At 42.1% G+C, this 17132-nt stretch overlaps 1 protein-coding gene across 13 annotated transcripts in view; it reads right to left on the minus strand.

Moving 5' to 3' along the window:
* Positions 1–2772: 2772 nt before the first annotated feature.
* Positions 2773–17132, minus strand: part of usp15 (ubiquitin specific peptidase 15) — a 67841-nt gene continuing 53481 nt past the window's right edge. For 9 of the 13 annotated variants that reach the window (XM_079623146.1, XM_079623144.1, XM_079623145.1 and 6 more), the window contains 7 exons: positions 11498–11764; positions 11347–11417; positions 11157–11272; positions 9163–9312; positions 8971–9074; positions 4113–4201; positions 2773–4002 (listed from right to left, as the gene is read on the minus strand). In XM_079623146.1, coding sequence (XP_079479272.1) covers positions 3826–4002; positions 4113–4201; positions 8971–9074; positions 9163–9312; positions 11157–11272; positions 11347–11417; positions 11498–11764 — 974 coding nt within the window. In that variant the 3' untranslated portion in view covers positions 2773–3825. The remainder of the gene's footprint in view (positions 4003–4112; positions 4202–8970; positions 9075–9162; positions 9313–11156; positions 11273–11346; positions 11418–11497; positions 11765–17132) is intronic. The other 4 variants (XR_013798928.1, XM_079623147.1, XR_013798926.1 and 1 more) reach the window with 4 other exon arrangements.

Below are 17132 nucleotides of genomic sequence, written 5' to 3' on the forward strand. Positions count from 1 at the left end.
ACTGCGCTAGACTGAACTGGGAAGGGTCATGAACCGCTGCTTCTGTTCTCATTGTAAGTCGCTTTGGATATAAGCATCTGCTAAATGATTCAATGTAAATGTAAAACTTAAAGGAATTAAGTCTTCTGGTTAGAAGTAATAAGTCATTTCAAATGTGCAAATGCATTTCATCTTGGTTTATTACTTATGAAAACTAACTGGTGAAATATTACCTCTACATGAGGGTCAGTAGAAGAATGTGTCTCTAGCTTCCTGAAAACATCACACACTTCTTACAACTTATTTAATCATTTATATTTTCTAAATCACAAATGTATCTTGTTTAACACAACCGATTTAAAATACATCCAATGACGACCTATGGCGTTAACAATGACGATCTATGGCGTTAACAATGACGACCTATGGCGTTAACAATGACGACCTATGGCGTTAACAATGACGACCTATGGCGTTAACAATGACGACCTATGGCGTTAACAATGACGACCTATGGCGTTAACAATGACGACCTATGGCGTTAACAATGACGACCTATGGCGTTAACAATGACGACCTATGGCGTTAACAATGACGACCTATGGCGTTAACAATGACGATCTATGGCGTTAACAATGACGATCTATGGCGTTAACAATGACGACCTATGGCGTTAACAATGACGACCTATGGCGTTAACAATGACGACCTATGGCGTTAACAATGACGACCTATGGCGTTAACAATGACGACCTATGGCGTTAACAATGACGACCTATGGCGTTAACAATGACGATCTATGGCGTTAACAATGACGATCTATGGCGTTAACAATGACGATCTATGGCGTTAACAATGACGATCTATGGCGTTAACAATGACGATCTATGGCGTTAACAATGACGACCTATGGCGTTAACAATGACGATCTATGGCGTTAACAATGACGAGCTATGGCGTTAACAATGACGACCTATGGCGTTAACAATGACGACCTATGGCGTTAACAATGACGACCTATGGCGTTAACAATGACGATCTATGGCGTTAACAATGACGACCTATGGCGTTAACAATGACGACCTATGGCGTTAACAATGACGACCTATGGCGTTAACAATGACGACCTATGGCGTTAACAATGACGATCTATGGCGTTAACAATGACGACCTATGGCGTTAACAATGACGACCTATGGCGTTAACAATGACGACCTATGGCGTTAACAATGACCATCTATGGCGTTAACAATGACGACCTATGGCGTTAACAATGACGATCTATGGCGTTAACAATGACCTATGGCGTTAACAATGACGATCTATGGCGTTAACAATGACGATCTATGGCGTTAACAATGACGATCTATGGCGTTAACAATGATGACCTATGGCGTTAACAATGACGACCTATGGCGTTAACAATGACGATCTATGGCGTTAACAATGACGATCTATGGCGTTAACAATGACGATCTATGGCGTTAACAATGATGACCTATGGCGTTAACAATGACGACCTATGGCATTAACAATGACGATCTATGGCGTTAACAATGACGATCTATGGCGTTAACAATGACGATCTATGGCGTTAACAATGACGATCTATGGCGTTAACAATGACGACCTATGGCATTAACAATGACGATCTATGGCGTTAACAATGACGATCTATGGCGTTAACAATGATGACCTATGGCTTTAACAATGACGACCTATGGCGTTAACAATGACGACCTATGGCGTTAACAATGACGATCTATGGCGTTAACAATGATGACCTATGGCGTTAACAATGACGATCTATGGCGTTAACAATGACGATCTATGGCACGATATGAGACCACTTGATCGTCGTAGGAAGTTTTCTATGTGCTCCCAATTTAAAACATTAACGGTATTAACGTTATTTGTCATTTCGCTAAAGTTATAGCTAGCTTTAAGCAATCTTCTAACTACTGAACGAGCTACCGGATGTGCCGTGTCAGTTTAGCGGAAGTCGGATGGCAAAATGCGGAAGAGCGAAACTAATGTAGAAGAGAGTGGTCTATACAAGCCAATGAGGCTGAAGGACATTTGTGGAGACAATGTAATATCAAGTCCGATACATTCATGTTCCCACTGGATTTGAGGGCAGTATCTCTGACATAAACACTAACCCCCTCCTCTTCCTTCAGGCCTGTCCCTCCTGGAGATATTGTAGCCCGGGACACAGCTCTTGGAGAGTCATGTAGCCAGGTCTCCGATAGACACAGCTAGTCCAATTAGAGTTCTCAATAAGATGCTGAATTTGTTCACCTGTCACTGTGAGACTACGAATGTGTATGTGTCCTCCAAGTAATGCCGTAGGTTTTGCTCGTGGATCCCACAGCTTTCGAGCCTGATGTACAGTTTGTACGAATTTCCACTTCCACTGAATAATTGCAGGATTTAAGAGTTTCCTTTTAATTGGCTGTTGTATCGATGCATTGTTTTCATTGTAGTCATATTTACCGGGTCCAGTTCGACATCCTATTGTCGTTTTAATTATTTAAGTAATCTTTGTTTGCACTTTATCCGTGTTTAATTTAATTTCTCGTTTGTTTCTTGCAGATGTGTACTAGCATTCTTCAGGCAGCTGTGACTGACACGTGTTGGATGTAGGGTCAAAAAAAATGATCACAATATTTTTTTTATATCAGTCAATATCGATAATCACGATAAATGTCAAATCTTTATTTCTTTCAAGTTTAAAGGCAGATTTTTGCTCCTAAGTGGTAAAGTTGTAGAAACCAGAGCGTTAATTGTGGTTTTAAACTCTATACTCTTTATTGTCAGAACCTATGTGTGGAGAATGAATGTGCTGTTTTGTTCATCTGAGAAGAGAGAGGGTCATATGGCATTAGAACAACACCAGGGTGAGTCAATAATGAAGTTTTATCCCTTAAACGGCATGGGGGAACACTAGCCCATTGGTTTGATTCCTCAATCAATAAGGTAGATGACAGAGCCAATTGCAGGCTATTTTGGTTAGTGGTCAAACACTTTTTAAAAACATTGAAATGTCCATATAACTTTGTAATGATCTACAATGTGTCTGTCCATTACATTAGTCCCCGCTCTATATATGAACATGTTAACAGGAAGTGCCTATGATAACGCTTGATCAGACAACGAACATGAGCTCGGGCACAAGAAAGAACCAACTCAACACAAGACTTCACCCAAATTTATTGAAGTCTGTATATAAATACACATGCACATGTCAAATGTAAACCAGAGTGAACTCAAGTGCACGAAATCCCTGTATCATGCCAGGACGTCGGTTCAGTTTACAAAACGCACAGATGATTCAGCATCCTGTGAACGGATCAAAGCCACATTCAATGCATTTCTGCCTCCTTCCGTATAAATAAATAGATTTATTAAAAGCGCACTCACAGAGTGAACTCTTATGTACAGTATAAAGCCAGTCAGTCAGTCAGCCGGCTCCCACAGAGAGAGAGAGACTGTTTGCCGTCGCCGACCGAGAACATTCATCGAGACCGAAGGCGAAGCGTGGGATCCTCGGGAGAGGGAGCGAGCGAGTGCACATCTGTGTCGGCAGCTCAAACCAGTGACGCACGTGTGCAAACTAAAGGCAACAGAGCGGTTAAGGCGGAGGTGAAAGAAAACCAGGAAAACAAACTTCCCTCTTCAAGCCAACAGAACGGCTTGGAGAAACTGGCAAACGAGTGATTGTGCAGGAAAGCCTGGGATCCCTCCGTTCACCAGCGTTATATACAGGATAAAACAAGCGTACGTGTGAATCTGCGAACACTAGAGGTCCAGCACTTCTCCAGCTGGAGTGGGCATGGCTTCACCTCAGCTGGTGTTCATGGACCGCTGGAGCTGCTCCTGCTGGTTGCTGTTGAGATCCTCCTCCTCCTCTTCCTCGGTCTCCTCGGTGGTTCGGTCGGGAGTCTGCCGGTCCAGGGGGAAGTAGCCCGTGCCTCGCACCGTGTCCTGCCGCTGGTAGAAGAGCACGTACGCTGCTTTGGACTGCACAAACACACACACACACACAGAGAGAGAGAACGTCACTCATCTGACTCATCCGAGTGAAGGCTGAAGGAACGGAGGAGAGTCAGTGACACGCTTGAGCTCCTCACCACAATCTGGTCCTCGCTGGTGGCCGTCACGCCGCTGTCGTCAAAGCTGTACCACTTCTGATCCTCCTTGCTCTGGGCGTACGCGGTGTCTGACAGGGGAAGCAGTTACACTCGACAGTTCAGTTTCTGCTGACAATACTCACAGCATCTGTGTTCAGACACTACGAATACTCTACTAATACTGTACTAATACTCTACTAATAGCATCATGTGTGTTCAGGTACTACTAACACTCTACTAACACTCTACTAATACTGTACTAATACTGTACTAATACTGTACTAATAGCATCATCTGTGTTCAGGTACTACTAACACTCTACTAACACTCTACTAATACTGTACTAATACTGTACTAATAGCATCATCTGTGTTCAGACACTACTAACACTCTACTAATACTCTACTAATACTGTACTAATACTGTACTAATACCGTACTAATTCTGTACTACTAGCATCATCTGTGTTCAGGTACTACTAACACTCTACTAACACTCTACTAATACTGTACTAATAGCATCATCTGTGTTCAGACACTACTAACACTCTACTAATACTGTACTAATACTGTACTAATGGCATCATCTGTGTTCAGACACTACTAACACTCTACTAATACTGTACTAATACTCTACTAATAGCATCATCTGTGTTCAGGTACTACTAACACTCTACTAATACTGTACTAATACTGTACCAACAGTCTACTAATAGCATCATGTGTGTTCAAACAGTACTAATACTGTACTAATCACAGCATCTGTGTTCAAACACTACTAACACTCTACTAATACTGTACTAACACTCTACTAATACTGTACTAATACTGTACTACCACTCTACTAATACTGCACTAACACTACTAATACTGTACTAACACTGTACTAATACTGTACTAACACTGTACTAATAGCATCATCTGTGTTCAGACACTACTAATACTCTACTAATACTGTACTAATACTCTACTAATAGCATCATCTGTGTTCAGGTACTACTAACACTCTACTAATACTGTACTAATACTGTACCAACAGTCTACTAATAGCATCATGTGTGTTCAAACAGTACTAATACTGTACTAATCACAGCATCTGTGTTCAAACACTACTAACACTCTACTAATACTGTACTAACACTCTACTAATACTGTACTAATACTGTACTAACACTCCTAATACTGCACTAACACTACTAATACTGTACTAACACTGTACTAATACTGTACTAACACTGTACTAATAGCATCATCTGTGTTCAGACACTACTAATACTCTACTAATACTGTACTTATACTCTACTAATAGCATCATCTGTGTTCAGACACTACTAACACTCTACTAATACTGTACTAACACTACTAATAGCATCATCTGTGTTCAGGTACTACTAACACTCTACTAATACTGTACTAATACTGTACCAACAGTCTACTAATAGCATCATGTGTGTTCAAACAGTACTAATACTGTACTAATCACAGCATCTGTGTTCAAACACTACTAACACTCTACTAATACTGTACTAACACTCTACTAATACTGTACTAATACTGTACTAACACTCCTAATACTGCACTAACACTACTAATACTGTACTAACACTGTACTAATACTGTACTAACACTGTACTAATAGCATCATCTGTGTTCAGACACTACTAATACTCTACTAATACTGTACTAATACTCTACTAATAGCATCATCTGTGTTCAGGTACTACTAACACTCTACTAATACTGTACTAATACTGTACTAATACTGTACCAACAGTCTACTAATAGCATCATGTGTGTTCAAACAGTACTAATACTGTACTAATCACAGCATCTGTGTTCAAACACTACTAACACTCTACTAATACTGTACTAACACTCTACTAATACTGTACTAATACTGTACTAACACTCTACTAATACTGCACTAACACTACTAATACTGTACTAACACTGTACTAATACTGTACTAACACTGTACTAATAGCATCATCTTTGTTCAGACACTACTAATACTCTACTAATACTGTACTAATACTCTACTAATAGCATCATCTGTGTTCAGACACTACTAATACTCTACTAATACTGTACTAATAGCATCATCTGTGTTCAGACACAACTAATACTGTACTAATAGCATCATCTGTGTTCAGACACTACTAACACTCTACTAATACTGTACTAATAGCATCATCTGTGTTCAGACACTACTAATACTCTACTAATAGCATCATCTGTGTTCAGACACTACTAATACTCTACTAATACTGTACTAATAGCATCATCTGTGTTCAGACACAACTAATACTCTACTAATACTGTACTAATAGCATCATCTGTGTTCAGACACTACTAACACTCTACTAATACTGTACTAATAGCATCATGTGTGTTCAAACAGTACTAATACTGTACTAATCACAGCATCTGTGTTCAAACACTACTAACACTCTACTAATACTGTACTAATACTGTACTAACACTACTAATACTGCACTAACACTACTAATACTGTACTAATACTGTACTAACACTCTACTAATACTGCACTAACACTACTAATACTCTACTAATACTGTACTAATAGCATCATCTGTGTTCAGACACTACTAATACTCTACTAATACTGTACTAATAGCATCATCTGTGTTCAGACACTACTAACACTCTACTAATACTGTACTAATAGCATCATCTGTGTTCAGACACTACTAATACTCTACTAATACTGTACTAATAGCATCATCTGTGTTCAGGCACTACTAATACTGTACTAATACTCTACTAATAGCATCATGTGTGTTCAAACAGTACTAATACTGTACTAATCACAGCATCTGTGTTCAAACACTACTAACACTCTACTAATACTGTACTAATACTGTACTAACACTCTACTAATACTGCACTAACACTACTAATACTGTACTAATACTGTACTAACACTGTACTAATACTGTACTAACACTGTACTAATAGCATCATCTGTGTTCAGACACTACTAATACTCTACTAATACTGTACTAATAGCATCATCTGTGTTCAGACACTACTAATACTCTACTAATACTGTACTAATAGCATCATCTGTGTTCAGACACTACTAATACTGTACTAATAGCATCATCTGTGTTCAGACACTACTAACACTCTACTAATACTGTACTAATAGCATCATCTGTGTTCAGACACTACTAATACTCTACTAATACTGTACTAATAGCATCATCTGTGTTCAGGCACTACTAATACTGTACTAATACTCTACTAATAGCATCATCTGTGTTCAGGCACTACTAATACTCTACTAATACTCTACTAATACTGTACTAATACTCTACCAATAGCATCATCTGTGTTCAGGCACTACTAATACTCTACTAATACTCTACTAATACTGTACTAATACTCTACCAATAGCATCATCTGTGTTCAGGCACTACTAATACTCTACTAATACTGTACTAACACTGTACTAATAGCATCATCTGTGTTCAGACACTACTAATACTACTAATACTGTACTAATACTCTTCCAATAGCATCATCTGTGTTCAGACACTACTAATACTCTACTAATACTGTACTAATACTCTACTAATACTGTACTAATAGCATCATCTGTGTTCAGACACTACTAACACTCTACTAACACTCTACGAATACTGTACTAATAGCATCATCTGTGTTCAGACACTAATAACACTCTACTAATACTATAGCAACAGTCTACTAATAGCATCATGTGAGTTCAGACACTACTAACACTCTACTAATACTGTACTAATAGCATAATCTGTGTTCAGACACTACTAACACTCTACTAACACTGTACTAACACTGTACTAATAGCATCATCTGTGTTCAGACACTACTAATACTCTACTAATACTGTACTAATACTCTACCAATAGCATCATCTGTGTTCAGGCACTACTAATACTCTACTAATACTGTACTAATACTCTACTAATACTGTACTAACACTCTACTAATACTGTACTAACACTCTACTAATACTGTACTAACACTGTACTAATAGCATCATCTGTGTTTAGACACTACTAATACTCTACTAATACTGTACTAATACTCTACCAATAGCATCATCTGTGTTCAGGCACTACTAATACTCTACTAATACTGTACTAATACTCTACTAATACTGTACTAATAGCATCATGTGTGTTCAGACACTACTAATACTCTACTAATACTCTACTAATAGCATCATCTGTGTTCAGACACTACTAATACTGTACTAACACTGTACTAATAGCATCATCTGTGTTCAGACACTACTAATACTCTACTAATACTGTACTAACACTCTACTAATACTGTACTAACACTCTACTAATACTGTACTAATAGCATCATCTGTGTTCAGACACTACTAACACTCTACTAACACTCTACGAATACTGTACTAATAGCATCATCTGTGTTCAGACACTAATAACACTCTACTAATACTATACCAACAGTCTACTAATAGCATCATGTGAGTTCAGACACTACTAACACTCTACTAATACTATACCAACAGTCTACTAATAGCATCATGTGTGTTCAGACACTACTAACACTCCACTAATACTCTACTAATAGCATCATCTGTGTTCAGGCACTACTAACACTCCACTAATACTCTACTAATACTGTACTAACACTCTACTAATACTCTACTAATAGCATCATCTGTGTTCAGGCACTACTAACACTCCACTAATACTCTACTAATAGCATCATGTGTGTTCAAACAGTACTAACACTCTACTAATACGAACAGTCTAATACTGTACTAACCCTGATAATCTACTAGTATTAGGGACTCGGCTCCGGCTCCTGATACTCACAGTGTCCTCCCCCCATGCCTCCGTAGTGGTTAGAGACGGCGATGAGGTTGTAGCGGCAGGGCCCGGCGTTGGGGTTGATGAGGAACTGGGACATGTCCAGATCACTGAGGGTCAACAGAGCGAGACCGTTCACACACACACCTCTGACACACACACACACGCCTCTGTCACACTGAGCTGTCGCGGACGTACCGCAGAGGAAAATCCACCAGCGAGTCCAGCTTGTCCCTCATGTAGCGGCTGTAGGAGAAGCGCTTGAGATGGACCACCAGCACCGGCGGCACACTCCACAGGTCCAGCTTCTTCGTGGCCTGCTGGTGCTGCTTACAGGTGGGACAGTACCTGACACACACACACACACACAAGAAATCATCTCAAGTGTGTATTAATGCTGCATTAATACTAGGGCTGTAACAATACACGCATTCGGATTGAACCGTTCAGTACGAGGCTTTCGGTTCGGTACAAATGACAAATCGAACGATTCCGTTAAACCAGTTTTCCTGCCGGTGCGATCAAACATCACATGGCAAATGTAATGAAAGCGGAACGAAACTGCACTTCTCGAACCATTTATCAGTGTGGACCAATAATAGACAGCGCAGCGCGAGCTGATCTCTGTAACTACACAGCGCTGGAGATCCAGTTAAGAAAGCATTTGAATACGCCACAGAAATAATAACATCGCTGCGAGATCTAGCATTACATTTTCTCCGTTATTAACCATAGATCAACCAGCAGAAACACTGTGCCATGAATGAACTAGTTATATAAGGCTTTAAGTCCACAGATCAGCAACATTCACCATGATTTACTGTAGCAACACTCACTGTAACCATGGAAGTTTGGCAGGAATAGTAAAATGCTTTCAAGAACGTCACATCTTTTTTCAGCACTTCAAAACTCATATATTATCATATTTAAATAAAGCAATAAGCCCCTTGAAGCCGTGTTTTACAGTGGATGTAGAACAGCTGAGGGGCGTTGTTAGGGTAAAACCTCTTAGCGGTCCTAAATCCACTGTAAAACACGGCTTCAAGGGGCTTATTGCTTTTATAAACGGTTACTCCATAAAAATATTCATTTTAATATTTATTTTATTCATAAAATAAAAACCAGCAACAAAAATATAACGTTATTAACACATGTATTCCTCCGCCAAGCAATGTAGTTCCAAAGAGGTTGCCAAGCAACACATGCAGCAACAAAGCATCGCAAACGGCAGTTGCACAGTAAGACTAATGTAATGCGGTCACAGGTGTGTGTGTGTAACACTAATGTAATGCGGTCACAGGTGTGTGTGTGTGTAACACTAATGTAATGCGGTGACATGAGTGTGTTTGTGTAACACTAATGTAATGCGGTGACATGAGTGTGTTTGTGTAACACTAATGTAATGCGGTCACAGGTGTGTGTGTGTAACACTAATGTATTGCACTCACAGGTGTGTGTTTGTTGAGTAATTTACAACGGCTTTGAACACGGCTCAACCAATCAGAATCAAGGACTGGAACTATCCGTTTTATAATGTTATTTTGAACGTGATGACCAAACCATTAATTGTTCATCCTTCAAATATTGTCCCCATTAATAAAACTAAAAGTTTCAAGATGTAGGAAAACTTACACTTATTTCAAAATAAAAAAGACATTAAATCACCATTGTAACCAGTTGGTGGCTGGCATTTCCACTCCCAAATATTTATTTTTTAATCGTTTTGCTTTTGAATTATTATTTCGACATTATGAATAAAAATGCTGCCCTCAAATGTAAATCACTCACTGCTCTTGAATGAGAACTTTAATACATTAACTTTAATAAGAATCAATGTATAATTTATACAGTGAAGTCTATGTAGGGTTTTATTTTTATATTTGTTCATTCCATTTCTTGAATGCTACTGTAGCTGAAAAAATAAAGCACTGTTTGTATACATTTTGTTTGTATATTGTGGTGTGTGTATCTTTGATCTTATTTTTTATCAACAAATATAGAATAATGACAAAGATTTTTATCTTCGCCACTTTGGCCTAAATGTTTTATGCTTTGTTTTTAAAATAGGGAAATTAGTTTGGCTGTACTGCTGTCACTTGCAAAATAGAAAAAGAATGGTGATTTTCCTGAAAGAATCGTGATATGGTACTTTTGCCATATGGCCCACCCCTAGAACAACCGCTCGGCCTCACCACGGGTCTGCGGCTCCCAGCTTCTCTTTGGTGGTGAAGAGCTCAATGCAATCCTTCAGCTTGAAGAAGCTCTTCTTCTGGGGCTTGTAGTCCATACTCTCGTGCTTATCAAAGTCCTACGGAGGAAACAGTCAAGCATCTCAAATCTCACCACACCAACGACATCCGACGGGAAGCGGGAGAGATTTACCTCAGCCACCGACTCGTTGAAGTATTTCCTCTTCGTTTCTGGCTCCCAGTCCAAGGAGAGATAGCATCTATCTGCAGGAAAACAAGGAAACGAGTCAGATGATCACTTTAAACACCAGTGGTCTCTGGAAACACACGTTAGCATCTCCCACCGCTGAGTCTGGCGTGGTCCTCGTCGAAGCGGATCTGCCGTGGCTCGCCTGCCCTGATGAAGTTGGCGTCGGTCTTCCCCATGTTGTTGAACTGGAATGTGAAGAGGCGCTTCTTCTGGCCGTTGGGCGTCGGGGCTTTGCAGGAGTTCTCCAGCTCGTGGTCCCCGCCGCCCAGCGAGTCCTCCGACGGGCTGCTGTTGTCGTTCTCTGAGGGAAGCTCCTGGTCCTGGCTGGACTCGTCGTCCGGCTCATCCGTCTCCATCTCACCTGCGAGACAGACGAGCCACGCGTTTCAGTGCCTCAGACCTCTTAACCCTCATCCTTCCCTCACTCTTCAGTGCCTCAGACCTCTTAACTCTCGTCCTTCCCTCACGCTTCAGTGCCTCAGACCTCTTAACCCTCATCCTTCCCTCACTCTTCAGTTCTTCAGACCTCTTAACTCTCGTCCTTCCCTCACTCTTCAGTGCCTCAGACCTCTTAACCCTCATCCTTCCCTCACTCTTCAGTTCTTCAGACCTCTTAACCCTCATCCTTCCCTCACTCTTCAGTTCTTCAGACCTCTTAACCCTCATCCTTCCCTCGCTCTTCAGTTCTTCAGACCTCTTAACCCTCATCCTTCCCTCACGCTTCAGTGCCTCAGACCTCTTAACCCTCATCCTTCCCTCACTCTTCAGTGCCTCAGACCTCTTAACCCTCGTCCTTCCCTCACTCTTCAGTTCTTCAGACCTCTTAACCCTCATCCTTCCCTCACGCTTCAGTGCCTCAGACCTCTTAACCCTCATCCTTCCCTCACTCTTCAGTGCCTCAGACCTCTTAACCCTCATCCTTCCCTCACGCTTCAGTGCCTCAGACCTCTTAACCCTCATCCTTCCCTCACGCTTCAGTGCCTCAGACCTCTTAACCCTCATCCTTCCCTCACTCTTCAGTGCCTCAGACCTCTTAACCCTCGTCCTTCCCTCACTCTTCAGTTCTTCAGACCTCTTAACCCTCATCCTTCCCTCACGCTTCAGTGCCTCAGACCTCTTAATCCTCATCCTTCCCTCACGCTTCAGTGCCTCAGACCTCTTAACCCTCATCCTTCCCTCACTCTTCAGTTCTTCAGACCTCTTAACCCTCATCCTTCCCTCACTCTTCAGTTCTTCAGACCTCTTAACCCTCATCCTTCCCTCGCTCTTCAGTTCTTCAGACCTCTTAACCCTCATCCTTCCCTCACTCTTCAGTTCTTCAGACCTCTTAACCCTCATCCTTCCCTCACGCTTCAGTGCCTCAGACCTCTTAACCCTCATCCTTCCCTCACGCTTCAGTGCCTCAGACCTCTTAACCCTCGTCCTTCCCTAACGCTTCAGTGCCTCAGACCTCTTAACCCTCGTTCTTCCCTCACGCTTCAGTGCCTCAGACCTCTTAACCCTCATCCTTCCCTCACGCTTCAGTGCCTCAGACCTCTTAACCCTCATCCTTCCCTCACGCTTCAGTGCCTCAGACCTCTTAACCCCCGTCCTTCCCTCACTCTTCAGTGCCTCAGACCTCTTAACCCTCGTCCTTCCCTCACTCTTCAGTGCCTCAGACCTCTTAACCCTCATCCTTCAGTGCCTCAGACCTCTTAACCCTCATCCTTCCCTCACTCTTCAGTGCCTCAGACCTCTTAACCCTCGTCCTTCCCTCACTCTTCAGTTCTTCAGACCTCTTAACCCTCATCCTTCCCTCACTCTTCAGTTCTTCAGACCTCTTAACCCTCATCCTTCCCTCACGCTTCAGTGCCTCAGACCTCTTAACCCTCGTCCTTCCCTCACGCTTCAGTGCCTCAGTGCCTCAGACCTCTTAATCCTCATCCTTCCCTCACGCTTCAGTGCCTCAGACCTCTTAACCCTCGTCCTTCCCTCACGCTTCAGTGCCTCAGTGCCTCAGACCTCTTAATCCTCATCCTTCCCTCACGCTTCAGTGCCTCAGACCTCTTAACCCTCGTCCTTCCCTCACCCTTCAGTGCCTCAGACCTCTTAACCCTCGTCCTTCCCTCACTCTTCAGTGCCTCAGACCTCTTAACCCTCATCCTTCCCTCACCCTTCAGTGCATCAGACCTCTTAATCCTCATCCTTCCCTCACGCTTCAGTGCCTCAGACCTCTTAATTCTCATCCTTCCCTCACTCTTCAGTGCCTCAGACCTCTTAACCCTCATCCTTCCCTCACGCTTCAGTGCCTCAGACCTCTTAATCCTCATCCTTCCCTCACGCTTCAGTGCATCAGACCTCTTAATCCTCATCCTTCCCTCACGCTTCAGTGCCTCAGACCTCTTAACCCTCGTCCTTCCCTCACTCTTCAGTGCCTCAGACCTCTTAACCCTCATCCTTCCCTCACTCTTCAGTGCCTCAGACCTCTTAATCCTCATCCTTCCCTCACGCTTCAGTGCATCAGACCTCTTAACCCTCATCCTTCCCTCACTCTTCAGTGCCTCAGACCTCTTAATCCTCATCCTTCCCTCACGCTTCAGTGCCTCAGACCTCTTAATCCTCATCCTTCCCTCACGCTTCAGTGCCTCAGACCTCTTAACCCTCGTCCTTCCCTCACTCTTCAGTGCCTCAGACCTCTTAATCCTCATCCTTCCCTCACGCTTCAGTGCCTCAGACCTCTTAATCCTCATCCTTCCCTCACGCTTCAGTGCCTCAGACCTCTTAACCCTCGTCCTTCCCTCACGCTTCAGTGCCTCAGACCTCTTAACCCTCATCCTTCCCTCACTCTTCAGTGCCTCAGACCTCTTAATCCTCATCCTTCCCTCACGCTTCAGTGCCTCAGACCTCTTAACCCTCGTCCTTCCCTCACTCTTCAGTGCCTCAGACCTCTTAATCCTCATCCTTCCCTCACGCTTCAGTGCCTCAGACCTCTTAATCCTCATCCTTCCCTCACGCTTCAGTGCCTCAGACCTCTTAACCCTCGTCCTTCCCTCACGCTTCAGTGCCTCAGACCTCTTAATCCTCATCCTTCCCTCACGCTTCAGTGCCTCAGACCTCTTAATCCTCATCCTTCCCTCACGCTTCAGTGCCTCAGACCTCTTAACCCTCGTCCTTCCCTCACGCTTCAGTGCCTCAGACCTCTTAACCCTCATCCTTCCCTCACGCTTCAGTGCCTCAGACCTCTTAACCCTCGTCCTTCCCTCACTCTTCAGTGCCTCAGACCTCTTAACCCTCATCCTTCCCTCACTCTTCAGTGCCTCAGACCTCTTAACCCTCATCCTTCCCTCACGCTTCAGTGCCTCAGACCTCTTAACTCTCATCCTTCCCTCGCTCTTCAGTTCTTCAGACCTCTTAACCCTCATCCTTCCCTCACTCTTCAGTGCCTCAGACCTCTTAACTCTCGTCCTTCCCTCACTCTTCAGTGCCTCAGACCTCTTAACTCTCGTCCTTCCCTCACTCTTCAGTGCCTCAGACCTCTTAACCCTCATCCTTCCCTCACGCTTCAGTGCCTCAGACCTCTTAACTCTCGTCCTTCCCTCACTCTTCAGTTCTTCAGACCTCTTAACCCTCATCCTTCCCTCACGCTTCAGTGCCTCAGACCTCTTAACCCTCATCCTTCCCTCACTCTTCAGTGCCTCAGACCTCTTAACCCTCATCCTTCCCTCACTCTTCAGTGCCTCAGACCTCTTAACCCTCGTCCTTCCCTCACGCATCAGTGCCTCAGACCTCTTAACCCTCGTCCTTCCCTCACGCTTCAGTGCCTCAGACCTCTTAACCCTCGTCCTTCCCTCACGCATCAGTGCCTCAGACCTCTTAACCCTCGTCCTTCCCTCACGCTTCAGTGCCTCAGACCTCTTAACCCTCATCCTTCCCTCACGCTTCAGTGCCTCAGACCTCTTAATCCTCATCCTTCCCTCGTTCTTCAAAAGTATTTACCTTTAAATTACTGGATTTTATAAATAAATAATAAATAAATTAGTAATTTAAGCAAATTCCTTACATTTTCAACTTAAATTAGAAATAACACAATTTCATGCATAACCCTTTAATTCAACTCTAAATCTTTATTGTGTGTCTTTGCCGACCTCTTGTGGAAAAAATATATGATATTTCATGACTATAGATGGACTCATGCTCTATATGGAGCTCATATTATGCTCTATATGAGCTGTTCCGCTGGGTCCTAAAGTCATTTCTCTTCAGTATGCATTCAGATACACATGTACACATCAAATAATTTTTGGGAAAAGTTTTAGCATTTTTAGTTTGAATTTTGAGCATTTTTAGGGTTTTCTATGTGTACTGAAGCATTCCTTTCATTACTAAGAGGGTCAAATTGACCCGCGAGGGAAGGATTTATTACTTTTTTAAATTTCAACCACAAAACTCCTCAAATCCATTACTTTTTGTCTATTCATGGTTCAAGTGTGACAAAAGTCCTAGGGTCCTGGACTCTTCTGATAAACACTCAAAAAACAATTCCGGGTCAAAATGACCCAAGGGAATGATGAGGTAAACATGTCACAGGGTTCCTACACATTTTCCATTTCAAAATTCCATACTTTTCCAGACTCAAATTTCAAATCTTCTCTATAGATTTTCAGACCATATTAAAAGTGCCCCTATTATGCTTTTTCAAATATTCCCTTTCATGCAATGTGTAATGTAGCTCTCTGCAAAGGTATGAAAATGAAAGAGCACGCAATAAATTAAGTTATTGTATCTAAAAAGAAAGAATCGACTTTGAACCACTTAAACCGAGTCATCAGGAATTTGAATCCCACTTCCGTAACGGCTACACGTCACTGGGTAACCAACCCAGTCATACTAAATGCGTCCCTAGAACCCATTGTGTTTTTACCGTGCAATTTATACGCGAGAATTAGTTTTTACGTGCATAGGATACCCATGGGTAGGTTAAGTAATGGTGTGGGCTTCCGATAAGCACTGTAAGTGGTAGACCAATCACAGCAGAGTAGGCTCGTGACAAGGAGGGATTTAAAGAGACTGAATCATCGAACCTGTGTGAGAATCATGAAAAATGTGGTGATGTGTAATGTATATTATGAGAAAATGAAAGCGTTTTTTGTAGGAGACCTCCAAACCAAAATTAGGATTTTCACCCCGCAAAAATGATTTTAAGCCAGTTATTGATATATTCTGCTGTAGTGTCAGTAGACATAGGTTATATATAAAACTAGAAATTGTAATGTGCAAGCATGCAAAACAATTCACATGCACATGTGAATAGTTTCTCGAGGGCAAAAAAAAGTTTATCATATACACTACTGTGCAAAAGTCTTAGGCATGTCAGTGTTTTCACCCCAAAAAGTGGATTTAAGCCGTTATCACCTGTGTCCCATCATGACAGTTTCACAGCATCCCTCCACCACCCCATCACTGGCTGGTTTTCTATCCCAGTCAAAGGGGGGATAAATTACTATATCTGATTTCATGTATGTGTGAACTCGTGAATGCACAGCATTTTTTTATTATTATTATTTTAAATTCATTAGATTTTCGATAATAGAAAACTAAACAGGGGCAATAGTCTGGAAATGCAAATATTTTTCCATACTCTGCTTTCTTTTTTCCATACTTTTCCAGACCTGGAAATTACTCAAATTAAATTCCATACTTTTCCAAACCCCGTAGGAACCCTGATGTCAACATGCGGCGGTGCAGGATGC

Source organism: Phoxinus phoxinus (assembly GCF_949152265.1).
Source record: "Phoxinus phoxinus genome assembly, chromosome: 9".
In the NCBI taxonomy this organism is placed as follows: Eukaryota; Metazoa; Chordata; class Actinopteri; order Cypriniformes; family Leuciscidae; genus Phoxinus; species Phoxinus phoxinus.